This window comes from Schistocerca americana, chromosome 4 (assembly GCF_021461395.2).
Source record: "Schistocerca americana isolate TAMUIC-IGC-003095 chromosome 4, iqSchAmer2.1, whole genome shotgun sequence".
Classification (NCBI taxonomy): Eukaryota; Metazoa; Arthropoda; class Insecta; order Orthoptera; family Acrididae; genus Schistocerca; species Schistocerca americana.
In genome coordinates this window covers 278826360-278842563 of record NC_060122.1, presented here as the reverse complement: position 1 = coordinate 278842563, position 16204 = coordinate 278826360, and the positions used below count along the sequence as shown (strand labels likewise).

The 16204-nt window shown below is 42.2% G+C and overlaps 1 protein-coding gene across 1 annotated transcript in view; it reads left to right on the top strand.

The window, feature by feature from the left end:
- LOC124612428 (phosphatidylserine lipase ABHD16A) overlaps positions 1-16204 on the top strand; it is a 157305-nt gene that overhangs the window by 57924 nt on the left and 83177 nt on the right. The window contains exon 7 of the mRNA XM_047140634.1: positions 1693-1828. Within this exon, the coding sequence (XP_046996590.1) occupies positions 1693-1828 (136 nt within the window). The remainder of the gene's footprint in view (positions 1-1692; positions 1829-16204) is intronic.

Genomic DNA, 16204 nt, shown 5'->3' with positions numbered 1-16204 from the left:
GAGGTTGAGAAGAAAATGAAAATAACTGGAGAAAGTAACTGGAGATCTGTTGTGAAAAAAGGCGAAAAAATGTTGGTTAAAGCTGGGCTATGTTGATCCTGTGGTGAACTTGGGTTGGTAGACAACGATGTGCACATAGGTTAGGTGGTTGTGTTGCCGCCAAAACACGTTAAAGGATGGAGAGATTCGGGAAAATTTCGAAAAAACGGCGTGTAAATGCGCGCACACACACACACATACCCATCCACACATATACAGACACAAGCAGACATATTTGGTCTTTAAATATGTCTGCTTGTGTCTGTATATGTGTGGATGGATGTGTGTGTGTGTGTGTGTGTGTGTGTGTGTGTGTGTGCAAGTGTATACCCGTCCTTTTTTCCCCCTAATGTAAGTCTTTCCGCTCCCGGGATTGGAATGACTCCTTACCCTCTCCCTTTAAACCCACTTCCTTTCGTCTTTCCCTCTCCTTCCCTCTTTCCTGACGAGGCAACCATTGGTTGCGAAAGCTAGAATTTTGTGTGTTTGTTTGTGTGTCTATCGATGTGCCAGCGCTTTCGTTTGGTAAGTCACATCATGTTTGTTTTTAGATATATTTTTCCCCACGTGGAATGTTTCCCTATTAATTTATAACAATGCATGCACATTCGCTTGATTGCATTCGAGATCTGGCGGTTACACCAATTATTACTGTACCATCGTGTCACATTTGCAATGAATTATCTTGCACTTGCATTAAACTTTGGTCTTGCAATGTGAACCACGTAAATATTTTATATAGATAAATGTATTCCTGAAATTTCACTAGTCTGTATTAGTTATTTCTTGGTGTTGTGAGTTTTTTTTGTCAGCGTATTACCTAAAGTAAATGATCATGCACTACGTAGAGAGAACTTCAGAAACTTGCTGTTTTTGTATAAATCCATTTTTTCATTTAACCTACGACTGTGTTTGTTGCTAACAATAAACTTCAGTTAGAAATAAGACAAATATATTAGCACCATAACTTTCAACCTGCCAGCAGTTTTATGACTAAACTGAAAACCTGTATACATTGATGACGACGACGATGTCGTAGATATAGATGTAGATGTAGATGTTTATGAGAATATGCTGCAATACACCGGATAGAAGAGGCACCAAGTAACACAGGAATTCCTGTAAAAGTGAAATTAGAAGAAAATGAATTTAAAAAAAAATTACACTTCCTTGTCCCTAGAATAACATAAATAATGCAAGGACTAAAGGTCATAACTCATCATATAACAGAGGTGATGACTGGTTGAAAGGCACACAAATAAGATGTAAAACATTGGTGAGCTTATTGGTAGATTGCTTCCTCGGAGCTAAAGTACAAAACCCACATACTCGAGCACAGCTACATTGTCCCATGGTGATACTGGGTAATGAGGGGGTGGGGTGGGGTGGAGGTGACCCTTTACAGCTTTTAGTTGGCAGAGGTTTACTCTGCATCCTCGGAGCCAGTGGTTGCTTCTCATACTGGGAACTGGGTGTCCTACCTTTCCTTTTTAACATTCCCCAACCCACATACCTCTACTACCTGAGGAAGGAACTAATGCTCCCAAAAAACTAGAATAGTTTTGTGTACTTTTATGTGTGTGTATTGGCAGTATTAAAAATTTGACTACTTGATTTGTGGTGAAAATATATGTATTGATTTGTTACTTTCAGACATGAAAATGGTAGTGTCTTAATCCTCTGTTCAGAAGGAAATGCCGGATTTTATGAAATTGGGATTATGACCACTCCAATAGAGGCAGGTTATTCTGTACTGGGATGGAACCATCCAGGTTTTGCTGGCAGCACAGTAAGTAATAATTTATTTTTCTCTTAGTTGTGTGTCTTTCTGATCTATTAATATTTCTTACACACATCATCAAGAGCGTTATGACTACTCACTCAGAAGTGTGTCGCAGCACCATTAGTACAGAAAACCACTGAATTTTATTCTGCCAGGGGCTTTGTAAACCCTTTGTACTTTGCTGGAGGCAGTTGTCACATCAAAGCTATGCACAGGCCCTGTGAAGCCCGTGTAGATCCCGTGGTGACATGTGATATCTTCCGATCTGTTGCATCATGCATCCTAAATGTGTTAATATCCATGTGGACTGATGGCCATGTAGGAAAGTCTTATCCATAGATGAAAACATTGACCAATAACTAATGCAAGTGATCATAAATAGTATTAACAAACCTGACAAGTTTTACTCAGTTGTCTACAAGTACTACAAATATCAGGAGTTGCAGATGAACATTATTAATAGCATAATACGTTATTAATAGCATAATGCCTGTGTATGCCCAATAACTTGAGGCACCTGTTTCTGATGAAAATTTTTGTCGGATTTCGTCATTTTTAAAAAAGTTATTTCTGTTACTTTCTCACTATTTTTTAATCATTTCGTCAAGGATTTTGCTAAATTTTATTTCCACTTTCAGCAAAAAGAAAAAAAAGAAACTAAAGTAAAAATCATTTACAGCATTTTTAGAGGTGGAGCAAATGGTTATTTTGGAGTAACTGTTATCACGGTTACAGTTATTCTTTTATAACAGTTGTTTTTAACAGTTACTTATAACTGTCAGTTATTTTTCTCTACCGAATGCTTCAGAAGGGGTTCCAGTTAAATAACAAAGTAGGTGGAATCCATCAGTTTAGTTATCAGTGAATTATAATGGCAAGTGGCAAGAATGTCGTATGAATCGTGTCATAACCTTATCTAATTAACTGTCTGATACATTTCAATTTGTGTTTATGGTTATTGGTGTTTCATATTGTATGTGGGTTATTGGTCACTATTAGTAATGTTATCCTTGCAACTGTAAATGGAAAGTATGCAGAACTTCGCCGCAGCACTGTTTAAGTGAAATATTATAAACGTGCTTTTTTAAGTATGAACTAATACGTAAGCTGAAGCCTGTAGATAAAATTCGTAGCTTAATTTCTTGTGCTGTGCACTTAATAGAATAAGTGTGCAGCCTTGTAAAACAACATGCAAATATACATAACTTCATAGATTCTTTTACTCTTGTACAAGATAGTCCATTTGAGGAAAGTGAGAGTATGCTAATACAAGTTTTAGGTGAGATTTGGAAAACTGCTTGGTTTCTTCAGCTACCATGAAGGTTTTAAGTTTTTGGAGGGAGAATGACTAAATTACATTTCTCGAACCCATCAGCTTGTTGTGTACTCTAACGCTTGGCATTATTGTACACAGAATTCCAGTGGATGATTGGTTGTGTTGACCTCATAATGGTTACAGATTTAAATGCCTCTCATGTTATTATGATACCATTTTTCCTCTGTTGAACTATTTCTTCTTTGGGTATCCAGAATGTGAGAGTCAGAATTAATAATATTGATGTTGGAAATATGCATTTGCATTAAGTTTTCAGAAATTTCTCAATAACAAAATTTCCTGTCATGAGGAATACTTGACCTGTCAATTCCATGCTTTGCTTTTTTCCCCCCTTCTGTCGCACATGTTGTTGTTGTTGTTGTTGTTGTTGTTGTTGTTGTCTTCAGTCCTGAGACTGGTTTGATGCAGCTCTCCATGCTACGCTATCCTGTGCAAGCGTCTTCATCTCCCAGTACCAGCTGCAGCCTACATCCTTCTGAATCTGCTTAGTGTATTCATCTCTTGGTCTCTCTCTACAATTTTTACCCTCCACCCTACCCTCCAGTATTAAATTGGTGATCCCTTGACACCTCAGAACATGTCCTACCAACCGATCCATTGTTCTTGTCAAGTTGTGCCACAAACTCCTCTTCTCCCCAATTCTATTCAGTACCTCCTCGTTAGTTATGTGATCTACTCATCTAATCTTCAGCATTCATCTGTAGCACCACATTTCGAAAGCTTCTATTCTCTTCTTGTCTAAACTATTTATCGTCCATGTTTCACTTCCATACATGGCTACACTCCATACAAATACTTTCAGAAACGACTTCCTGACACTTGAATCTATACTTGATGTTAACAAATTTCTTTTCTTCGAAAACCCTTTTCTTGCCATTGCCAGTCTACATTTTATATCCTCTCTACTTCGACCATCATCAGTTACTTTGCTCGCCAAATAGCAAAACTCCTTTACTACTTTAAGTGTCTCATTTGTTAATCTAATTCCCTCAGCATCACCCGACTTAATTCGACTGCATTCCATTATCCTCATTTTGCTTTTGTTGATGTTCATCTTATACCCTCCTTTCAAGACACTGCCCATTCCGTTCAACTGCTCTTCCAAGTCCTTAGCCGTCTCTGACAGAATTACAATGTCATCGGCGAATCTTAAAGTTTTTATTTCTTTTCCACGGATTTTAATACGTATTCCGAACTTTCCTTTTGTTTCCTTCACTGCTTGCTCAATATACATATTGAATAGCATTGGGGAGAGGCTACAACCCTGTCTCACTCCCTTACCAGCCACTGCTTCCCTTTCATGTCCCTCGGCTCTTATAACTGCCATCTGATTTCTGTACAAATTGTAAATAGCATTTTGCTCCCTGTATTTTGCCCCTGCCACCTTCAGAATTTGAAAGAGAGTATTCCAGTCAACATTGCCAAAAGCTTTTTCGAAGTCTACAAATGCTAGAAATGTAGGTTTGCCTTTCCTTAATCTTTCTTCTAAGAAAAGTCGTAGGGTCAGTATTGCCTATAGTGTTCCAACATTTCTACGGAATCCAAACTGATCTTCCCGGAGGTCGGCTTCTACTAGTTTTTCCATTCGTCAGTAAAGAATTCGTGTTAGTATTTTGCAGCAGTGGCTTTTTAAACTGATAGTTCAGTAATTTTCACAGCTGTCAACACCTGCTTTCTTCGGGATTGGAATTATTATATTCTTCTTGAAGTCTGAGGGTATTTCGTCTGTGTCATACATCTTGCTCACCAGATAGTGGAGTTTTGTCAGGACTGGCTCTCCCAAGGCTGTCAGTAGTTCTAATGGAATGTTGTCTACTCCTGGGGCCTTGTTTTGACTTAGGTCTTTCAGTGCTCTGTTGAACTCTTCACACAGTATCATATCTCCCATTTCATCTTCATCTACATCCTCTTCCATTTCCATAATATTGTCCTCCAGAACATCGCTCCTGTATAGACCCTCTATATACTCCTTCCACCTTACTGCTTTCCCTTCTTTGCTTAGAACTGGGTTTCCATCTGAGCTCTTGATATTCATACAAGTGGTGCTCTTTTCTCCAAAGGTCTCTTTCATTTTCCTGTAGGCAGTATCTATCTTATCCCCTCGTGAGATAAGCCTCTACATCCTTACATTTGTCCTCTATCCATCCCTGCTTAGCCATTTTGCACTTCCTGTTGATCTCATTTTTGAGACATTTGTATTCCTTTTTGCCTGCTTCATTTACTGCATTTTTGTATTTTCTCCTTTCATCAATTACATTCAGTATCTCTTTTGTTACCCATGGATTTCTACTAGCCCTCGTCTTTTTACCTACTTGATTCTCTGCTGCCTTCACTATTTCTTCCCTCAAAGCTACCCATTCTTCTTCTACTGTATTTCTCTCTCCCATTCCTGTCAGTTGTTCCCTTATGCTCTCACTGAAACTCTGTACAACCTCAAGTTCTTTTGTTTATCCAGATCCCATCTCCTTAAATTCCCACCTCTTTGCAGTTTCTTCAGTTTTAATCTACAGTTCATAACCAATAAATTGTGGCCAGAGTCCACATCTGCCCCTGGAAATGTCTTACAATTTAAAACCCAGTTCCTAAATCCCTGTCTTACCATTATATAACTGTCTGAAACCTTCTAGTACCACCAGGGTTCTTCCATGTATACAACCTTCTTCCATGATTCTTGAACCAAGTGTTAGCTATGATTAAGTTATGCTCTGTGCAAAATTCTACCAGGCGGCTTCCTCTTTCATTTCTTAGCCCCAATCCATATTCACTTACTACGTTTACTTCTCTTCCTTTTCCTACTGTCGAATTCCAGTCACCTATGACTACTAAATTTTCGGCTCCCTTCACTATCTGAATAATTTCTTTTATTTCATCATACATTTCTTCAATTTCTTCGTCATCTGCAGAGCTAGTTGGCATATAAACTTGTACTACTGTAGTAGGTGTGGGCTTCGTGTCTATCTTGGCCACAATAATGCGTTCACTATGCTGTTGGTAGTAGCTTACCCGCATTCCTATTCTTTTATTCATTATTAAACCTACTCCTGCATTACCCCTATTTGATTTTGTGTTTATAACCCTGTAGTCACCTGACCAGAAGTCTTGTTCATCCTGCCACCGAACTTCACTAATTCCCACTATATCTAACTTTAACCTATCTCCATTTCCCTTTTTAAATTTGCAAACCTACCTGCCCGATTAAGGGATCTGACATTCCACGCTCCGATCCGTAGAATGCCAGTTTTCTTTCTCCTGATAGCGACGTCCTCTTGAGTAGTCCCCGCCCGGAGATCCGAATGGGGGACTATTTTACCTCCGGAATATTTTACCCAAGAGGACGCCATCATCATTTAACTATACAGTAAAGCTGCATGTCCTCAGGAAAAATTACGGCTGTAGTTTCCCCTTGCTTTCAACCGTTCACAGTACCAGCACAGCGAGGCTGTTTTGGTTAGTGTTATAAGGCCAGATCAGTCAATCATCCAGACTGTTGCCCCTGCAACTACTGAAAAGGCTGCTCCCCCTCTTCAGGAACCACGCGTTTGTCTGGCCTCTCAATAGTTACCCCTCCGTTGTGGTTGCACCTACGGTACGGCTATCTGTATCGTTGAGGCACGCAAGCCTCCCCACCAATGGCAAGGTCCATGGTTCATGGGGGGGGGGGGGGGGGGGGGGGGGCGGCTGTCGCACATATGAGGCAATAATAAACACTTCATCTGTCAGTGCCACCTGCCTGCTTTGACGTTTTTTCATTTCACTATTTAGTATTGTGACAGTTACCTGTCTGAATACCTATCAGACTAATTCATGAACTAGACATGTGAGAACTCAAAATGAGGGGCTAAGTTCTGCATATAACAGAACCGCAACATAGCAATGAGTGTTACTTAACATAACAGAAAATGAACTGACTTGAGCTCTTTGAAAACAAAAACGCATATATTATTCAAAAACATTCATGTTGTGTGCACAAGTACTAGTAGGCCCTAATACAAGCAAATCTATTCTTTTATTGAAATACCACTGATAAAGCATCTGATCTGAATGTTGTTGTAAGCATACCTGTATTCATTCCAAATGTGCCTCCATCAAATGGTTAATTTGTCATACATGTGTCTGAAGTGTAAATATTCCATTGTACAATTTTCCTGAATAAAATTGATGTGCTCAATACTGTGTAGAAAATGTTTGAAAGTCAGTGGCCAAAAATAACTAAAAAAATTGCAATGAATGTGTACAGGTTGAAAAAACTCGTGTTTCTCATAGTAAAGCCACAAATCTATGTTTCATCGAACTGCACGAGTTTTTTTGTACTCAAGTTGATAAGGCACACTTTAATGAGACTGATGTGATACCGCACTGGCGTTTTTTCATCATAATGATGCCACTAAGCATATATATATATATATATATATATATATATATATATATAAAAAATAGAGGGAAACATTCCACGTGGGAAAATGTCTGCTTGTGTCTGTGTATGTGTGGATGGATATGTGTGTGTGCGCGAGTGTATACCTGTCCTTTTTTCCCCCTAAGGTAAGTCTTTCCGCTCCCGGGATTGGAATGACTCCTTACCCTCTCCCTTAAAACCCATATCCTTTTGTCTTTCCTTCTCCTTCCCTCTTTCCTGACGAGGCAACCATTGGTTGCGAAAGCTAGAATTTTGTGTGTATGTTTGTGTTTGTTTGTGTGTCTATCGACCTGCCAGCGCTTTTGTTTGGTAAGTTTCATCATCTTTCTTTTTATATATATATATATATATATATATATATATATATATATATATATATATATATATATATATATATACTTAGAGAAGCTACTCAACTATTTTCCATTTTTAGATCACCTACAATACTCAGATATTTCAGTAAGTGTAAAACCCCTAAAAATATTAACATGCTGCATACTCTTTACAATATCTCATAGCTTTACATGTACTATTGCTAGTACTACTATTCTAGTGACAACAACACAGAGAAAAACAAGAACATAAAATGAAAGTCAATATCCTCCAATGCAACCAGAAGTTGGAAAGAGAGTGACACCTGTTCTGGAACTACACTCCTGGAAATTAAAATAAGAACACCGTGAATTCATTGTCCCAGGAAGGGGAAACTTTATTGACACATTCCTGGGGTCAGATACATCACATGATCACACTGACAGAACCACAGGCACATAGACACAGGCAACAGAGCATGCACAATGTCGGCACTAGTACAGTGTATATCCACCTTTCGCAGCAATGCAGGCTGCTATTCTCCCATGGAGACGATCGTAGGGATGCTGGATGTAGTCCTGTTGAACGGCTTGCCATGCCATTTCCACCTGGCGCCTCAGTTGGACCAGCGTTCGTGCTGGACGTGCAGACCGCGTGAGACGACGCTTCATCCAGTCCCAAACATGCTCAATGGGGGACAGATCCGGAGATCTTGCTGGCCAGGGTAGTTGACTTACACCTTCTAGAGCACGTTGGGTGGCACGGGATACATGCAGACGTGCATTGTCCTGTTGGAACAGCAAGTTCCCTTGCCGGTCTAGGAATGGTAGAACGATGGGTTCGATGACGGTTTGGATGTACCGTCCACTATTCAGTGTCCCCTCGACGATCGCCAGTGGTGTACGGCCAGTGTAGGAGATCGCTCCCCACACCATGATGCCGGGTGTTGGCCCTGTGTGCCTCGGTCGTATGCAGTCCTGATTGTGGCGCTCACCTGCACGGCGCCAAACACGCATACGACCATCATTGGCACCAAGGCAGAAGCGACTCTCATCGCTGAAGACGACACGTCTCCATTCGTCCCTCCATTCACGCCTGTCGCGACACCACTGGAGGCGGGCTGCACGATGTTGGGGCGTGAGCGGAAGACGGCCTAACGGTGTGCGGGACCGTAGCCCAGCTTCATGGAGACGGTTGCGAATGGTCCTCGCCGATACCCCAGGAGCAACAGTGTCCCTAATTTGCTGGGAAGTGGCGGTGCGGTCCCCTACGGCACTGCGTAGGATCCTACGGTCTTGGCGTGCATCCGTGCGTCGCTGCGGTCCGGTCCCAGGTCGACGGGCACGTGCACCTTCCGCCGACCACTGGCGACAACATCGATGTACTGTGGAGACCTCACGCCCCACGTGTTGAGCAATTCGGCGGTACGTCCACCCGGCCTCCCGCATGCCCACTATACGCCCTCGCTCAAAGTCCGTCAACTGCACATACGGTTCACGTCCACGCTGTCGCGGCATGCTACCAGTGTTAAAGACTGCGATGGAGCTCCGTATGCCACGGCAAACTGGCTGACACTGACGGCGGCGGTGCACAAATGCTGCGCAGCTAGCGCCATTCGACGGCCAACACCGCGGTTCCTGGTGTGTCCGCTGTGCCGTGCGTGTGATCATTGCTTGTACAGCCCTCTCGCAGTGTCCGGAGCAAGTATGGTGAGTCTGACACACTGGTGTCAATGTGTTCTTTTTTCCATTTCCAGGAGTGTATAAGAAATGTAGAGAGTAGAATTCCGTTATTTGTCAACTCTCGGGAACCCCTGATGGCAAGCGGTTATTTCCGTACCAGTACGTAAATCTACATCTACATCTGCATTTATACTCCGCAAGCCACCCAACGGTGTGTGGCAGAGGGCACTTTACATGCCACTGTCATTACCTCCCTTTTCTGTTCCAGTCGCGTATGGTTCGCGGGAATAACGACTGTCTGAAAGCCGCCGTGCGTGCTCGAATCTCTCTAATTTTACATTCGCGATCTCCTCGGGAGGTATAAGTAGGGGGAAGCAATATATTCGATACCTCATCCAGAAACGCACCCTCTCGAAACCTGGCGAGCAAGCTACACTGCGATGCAGAGCGCCTCTCTTGCAGTCTGCCACTTGAGTTTGCTAAACATCTCCGTAACGCTATCACGGTTACTAAATAACCCTGTGACGAAACGCGCCGCTCTTCTTTGGATCTTATCTATCTCCTCCGTCAACCCGATCTGGTACGGATACCACACTGACGAGCAATACTCAAGTATAGGTCGAACGAGTGTTTTGTAATCCACCTCCTTTGTTGATGGACTACATTTTCTAAGGACTCTCCCAATGAATCTCAACCTGGCACCCGCCTTACCAACAATTAATTGTATATGATCGTTCCACTTCAAATCGTTCCGCATGCATACTCCCAGATATTTTACAGAAGTAACTGCTACCAGTGTTTGTTCCGCTATCATATAATCATACAATAAAGGATCCTTCTTTCTATGTATTCACAATACATTACATTTGTCTGTGTTAAGGGTCAGTTGCCACTCCCTGCACCAAGTGCCTATCCGCTGCAGATCTTCCTGCATTTCGCTACAATTTTCTAATGCTGCAACTTCTCTGTATACTACAGGATCATCCGCGAAAAGACGCATGGAACTTCCGACACTATCTACTAGGTCATTTATATATATTGTGAAAAGCAATGGTCCCATAACACTCCCCTGTGGCACGCCAGAGGTTACTTTAATGTCTGTAGACGCCTCTCCATTGATAACAACATGCTGTGTTGTGTTTGCTAAAACCTATTCAATCCAGTCACACAGCTGGTCTGATATTCCGTAGGCTCTTACTTTGTTTATCAGGCGACAGTGTGGAACTGTATCGAACGCCTTCCAGAAGTCAAGGGAAATGGCATCTACCTGGGAGCCTGTATCTAGTATTTTCTGGGTCTCATGAACAAATAAAGCGAGTTGGGTCTCACACGATCGTTGTTTACGGAATCCATGTTGATTCCTACAGAGAAGATTCTGGGTTTCCAAAAACGACATGATAGGCGAGCAAAAAACATGTTCTTAACTTCTACAACAGATCGACGTCAGAGATATAGGTCTATAGTTTTGCGCATCTGCTCGACAAACCTTCTTGAAGACTGGGAGTACCTGTGCTCTTTTCCAATCATTTGGAACCTTCTGTTCCTCTAGAGACTTGCGGTACACGGCTGTTAGAAGGTGCGCTTGTTCGCTCCAGTAACTATCCTCTCTGGCAATATCACCAAGTTCTGCAACCTTTAACTGTAGTCAGGAACACAGTTACCAACTTCCAGGTTACCTATAGGGGTATCCCGTTAATTGCCAGAGAACAAGAACTGTGAGTGAATACGATAACGGCCAGAGAAAAATACTGAACTCTGACAGTTATCTCTATAGTTGCCCAAATTCCTTGTAACTATTTGTACCACCCGCCCAAACTAAATTGACACACAGAGCAGTGACTCAAGGGAATGAGCGTACATGTGCAATGTATTTACACTTGCTTCTATCAGCCATCGCTCTAACATTAACTTTATTTGATGGCTTGTGTTGAAAGTAGGGAGAGTGCACAAAATAGTACGCCGTTCTATCAACAGATGGCATGCAGTCTTGCAGTTATTTCCATGGCATACAGAACACCTCCCAGATGGTCTGTCCCTCAGCACCGTAGCCAGAGCTCAGATGAGTTGACGCAAAAGCGTAGTACGATCTTCGGTTTACATATGGTGCGAGGTGTCAGTTATTGACATAACTTGTAGTATTAGATGAGCAGTTATCACAGTAACTGCTACTACTCAATAACCAGATATTTCTATCAGTTATGTTATTTTTTGGCATCTCTAGCATTTTTGCAGTGAAACTTCTTTTATTTTTACATAAATTCAAAAAGCATGAAAATTATAAGTCTGACAAAAATATACACATCAAAGCGTAAATGTTTAGAAAACATTTATTCTGACACATTAATATGTGGGGTTTAGCCTATGTACATAATCTACAAATCAGTATGACAAAGACATGGATACCATGACTCTCATATTACTGGGAGTCAGAACTGTTCTCATGTCAAACGTTGTATTAAAGTATGTTGAAAATGACCTCTCACTATCAACGTTACTGACTGGGATCCACAGATCCTTCACTGCAGCTTCCACAAAATACGCATAGTCTGATTTCAGGGAAAGAAGAATAGAAATCACATCTATTTCTTTACCTCCTCTGCAAGAACTGGCAAATAAAACACTAAAAACTGTATATGGCTAAAGATACACTGATATTGAAAGTTCCTGTAGAATGGGAATTTGCTTCATTAGCTGAGAGATTTCTACACTATCTAAATTACCTTTCATTATGTTTCATGGATCAAATCGTTCACTGATGGAAGAAATGAACATCATTCCTGTGTCACACTCTATTAAGTGGTTCAGTTTACTAGACTTTCTCTACCTACAGACTGAAACAGCAATGTTAAATGTACTTGCATTTGCTTCGGCAGTTTATGAGGTTGTCTTGGGTTGGGTTGGGGGACATGCATCCTCTTGTAGTTGAAAGATCTTTGAAAGGCCACTAAGCATAGATTGTAGAACACGAATTAACGGTACCTAGGAGCACTCTGATGTCAGCAGCAAATTCCAACATTTCGAGCAATGCTTAACAAGAAAATAGGTAGGCACTGATTTCTTTTTTTACTTCATTAGAGGTCAAAGCTTTAAAAAAGTTTCCAGCAACACACTCTCTTAAATAGTTTCAATGAATTCTACTATATCATTGAGATATTCTCCAAGCTACTCAATACTTTCAAACCCTGAGTTCCAGCTTGTGGTAACAGGAAAAGGGAAAAGTTTAGCTTTTGTGGGTTGATCTTCATATTTCTGGTTTAAGAATTGAATGTACACATACTTTCTGTTTTGGTATTAAGGAAGATGTGTTTTGTCTTCAATGACACAATGGTTCAAATCGCCAAATTCTGTACCCCAGCACTCCCTGTGTACTAACCTTTCTGAAACTAGAGCTCTAATTGCATTTATACGCTTGCACACATAATGGGCTGACTCGGAAGTTATGGAAACTACATGTCAGTACTGAATTTCAAGTTTCTGAATTACAATCATTATTGCTTGCGAACATTTGTTTGCATTTGCAGTAACTTTCACTCCCCCTGCAAACAGCATCTGAACTGCATCATCGCCACAGTACTTTTATCAGAACCATGAACACACACTATTGTGTCCATCATTTCATCACAAAGATTAGAAACTCTCTCATCTTCAACAGCTTCTTTTAATCTTTGCTCCTCCTCTTCCTCTTCCTCATCCTCATCCTCATCCTCCTCCTCCTCCTCCTCCTCTTTGAGAGTACAGAAAGCATATTTAGTTGAGGTGCTGAGAACCATAAGGGCCTAAAGCATACCATTGTCAAGTACACATGTAAGTGAATGTCAGAGAAACCAGTAAATCAGGTTTTTGCGAATGTTCATATACACAATGTGGGCCTACAACACAGATAAACCTGACTCACCATAAGATCAACAGATGTCAGAAGCTTGAATAAATGCTACAAACTTGCAATTGAGAATGGTGTGATTTAGGCCCTTATGGTTCTCATTGCCTCAATTCAATTCTAATTCCCATGTAAATGTAGTAAGTGATAATATGAAAAAAAAAAAAGGGTATTCGGTTGTGGGACTTCTTATTGGCAACATAGCGACTGCGCAGCAATTGTGCGTTGCTGTACCCAACTCACACACACACACACACACACACACACACACACGTAAAAGGGGGTTGCCAGCTTTCATACGTCATCCCAAAACTTCATGCTGTATACATCATAAAATCCTGACAACTGACAGTTTGGTTAGATTGAGTGTGTTGCTCTATTTCTACATTTTAAAGTTCTTGCCACGTGACAGTTGGCAGCACTGACAAGTCCGAATTTTGCTGATTCACAAGGTCTCGATCTCATTCTTGCTATAAAAGTAAGTGTTGTGACAGTGCCACGACATTTAACAGTGCCGCCACGACAATACGCGCAAATGGTGATAGAGGCGCTCCGCAACTCGGCTGAGCGCAGGAGCGCCACCTAGCTACGAACGGCGCCGGCCACATGTCACGGCATGGCAGTCGAATAAGAGATACTGAGTTGTTATCATGTAACCAGCTACTGTTTCTAAGTGAGTATCCACGCAATTATTGGTGATTAAAGGTTATAACACTTTTTGGTGACAAGGATGGGATATTTTCACTGCATTGTGGATTTGTGTGTTTGTGACGGGGCAGACATGGAACAGCTTATGCAAGTGCTCATTGAACAACAAACACAGCTGACGGCTGCTATTCAGGCACAACAAACACAGCTGACGGCTGCTATTCAGGCGTTGTCGACGTCGCTTACTCATCATCTGTCTTCCTCTTCTCTGCCTCCATTCCCTCCTTACGACGAGGCCGCTGAAGACTGGGAGGATTATGAGAAGCGTTTGCGGCAACACTTCTTGGCTTTCGGCGTTGTCGACGCTCCTATGTGTAAGTCGTTATATCTATCTTGGATTTCCCCACGGATCTATCAGCTGCTATCTCAGTTAGCCCCTCTGCGGGAACCTGCCTCTCTGTCCTTCCAAGAAATTTGTGACTTATTGTCTAACTATTACCGAAAAAACACCCACATCGTTGCCGCCCGCGTGGTGTTCTACCGGTGTCGTAAACAGCCCCATCAATCTTACCGGGCTTGGGCGGCGGAATTACACGGTCTGAGTAGGAAATGTCAGTTTGTCACGGACACTCATCATGAGTCTTACACTGATTCAGTGGTTATGGATGCTATTCTACGGGTTGCTCCTGATAAAGAAGTTCGGCAGTGTGCCCTACAACTGCCAAACCCGTCGTTGTCGGAAGTTCTAAGCATCGCTCAATCCTTTGAAGTGTCTCACGCTGCTGGCACACAAATAGACGTGTGGTGTGATGTAGGCGCTGTACAGTCAACTTTCGACACGGACAATTTGCCTGTTTCACAGGGGAACGAAGATGTGGCAGCGGTTCACTTGCGTAAACAACGTCGTGTTGGGCCGCAACGCTCGCAGCGAAAATAGCAACCTCAGAAGCAGGTTCGTTCCGCACTTCCTTCTTGTCCACGTTGTTTCGTACAGCATGACAGGGCCGCATGTCCAAAATGTTGGGCCACGTGTAATTCATGTAGGAAAAAAGGCCACATTGCTTCTGTGTGTCAGTCCCCTAAAGTTCCTGTCGACGAGGACGAGGCATCGGACATGGATGTTAACTGTGTGCTTTCTGAAACAAATAAGTTGTTTGTTACTGTTCGTGTTCTGGATAAAGACATTCGCATGCAAGTGGACACTGGCTCTGCAGTAACTCTCATTAATTCTCGCACGTATTTGGAGTTGGGCTCCCCTCCCTTGTCTCCAGTTACGCGAAATCTGAGAACTTACAATAAACAGAAAATTCCGATCATTGGCCAGTTTGATGCTTCCACTGCCTACAAGTCTGTTGTTAGGCCCCTCATTTTTTATGTGGTGGATCATGCGGGCACTGAAAACCTGTTCGGTTATGATGCTTTCCAGTTGTTCGGGTTCTACATTGATGATGATGTGCACCTCATATCTGAGGATATTCCGTATCAACAGCTGGATGGATTGTGTTCTGAATTTTCGTCCGTGTTCTCTGCTGTTTTGGGTCATGCCAAGGATTTTGAAGCCCACATTACTCTTAAACCTACAGCTCGCCCTAAGTTTTTCTGGACACGCCCTATTCCGGTGGCGTTGCGTGCACCTGTCAATGCTGAGATAGACAGGTTAACAGCTTCAGGGATTCTCCTTGTTACCTCCAGCGAATCGGCATCGCCAATCATGGTGGTTTCTAAACCAAACGGGAGTCTGCGATTGTGTGGTGATTTTAAAGCCACTGTCAACGCTCAGAGCCTCATTGACACTTATCCTCTTCCCCGTCCTGAGGAGCTATTTACCAAGCTCACTGGGGGCCAGTTCTTTTCCAAATTTGACTTTTCGGAGGCGTACCATCAGTTGCCGTTTGATGCTTCTTCCAAGGAATTTCTCAACATCAACACTCCTTGTGGGTTGTATCAGTACCAGCGGTTACCATTTGGCGTCGCTAGCGCACCGGCCATTTTTCAGCGGTTTTTGGAACAGCTCACGGCTTCCGTTCCCAGCTACATAAACTATCTGGATGACATTGTTGTCATGGGGGCCTCCACAGAGGAGCACCTTCGCAATTTGTGTTCACTGTTTCGG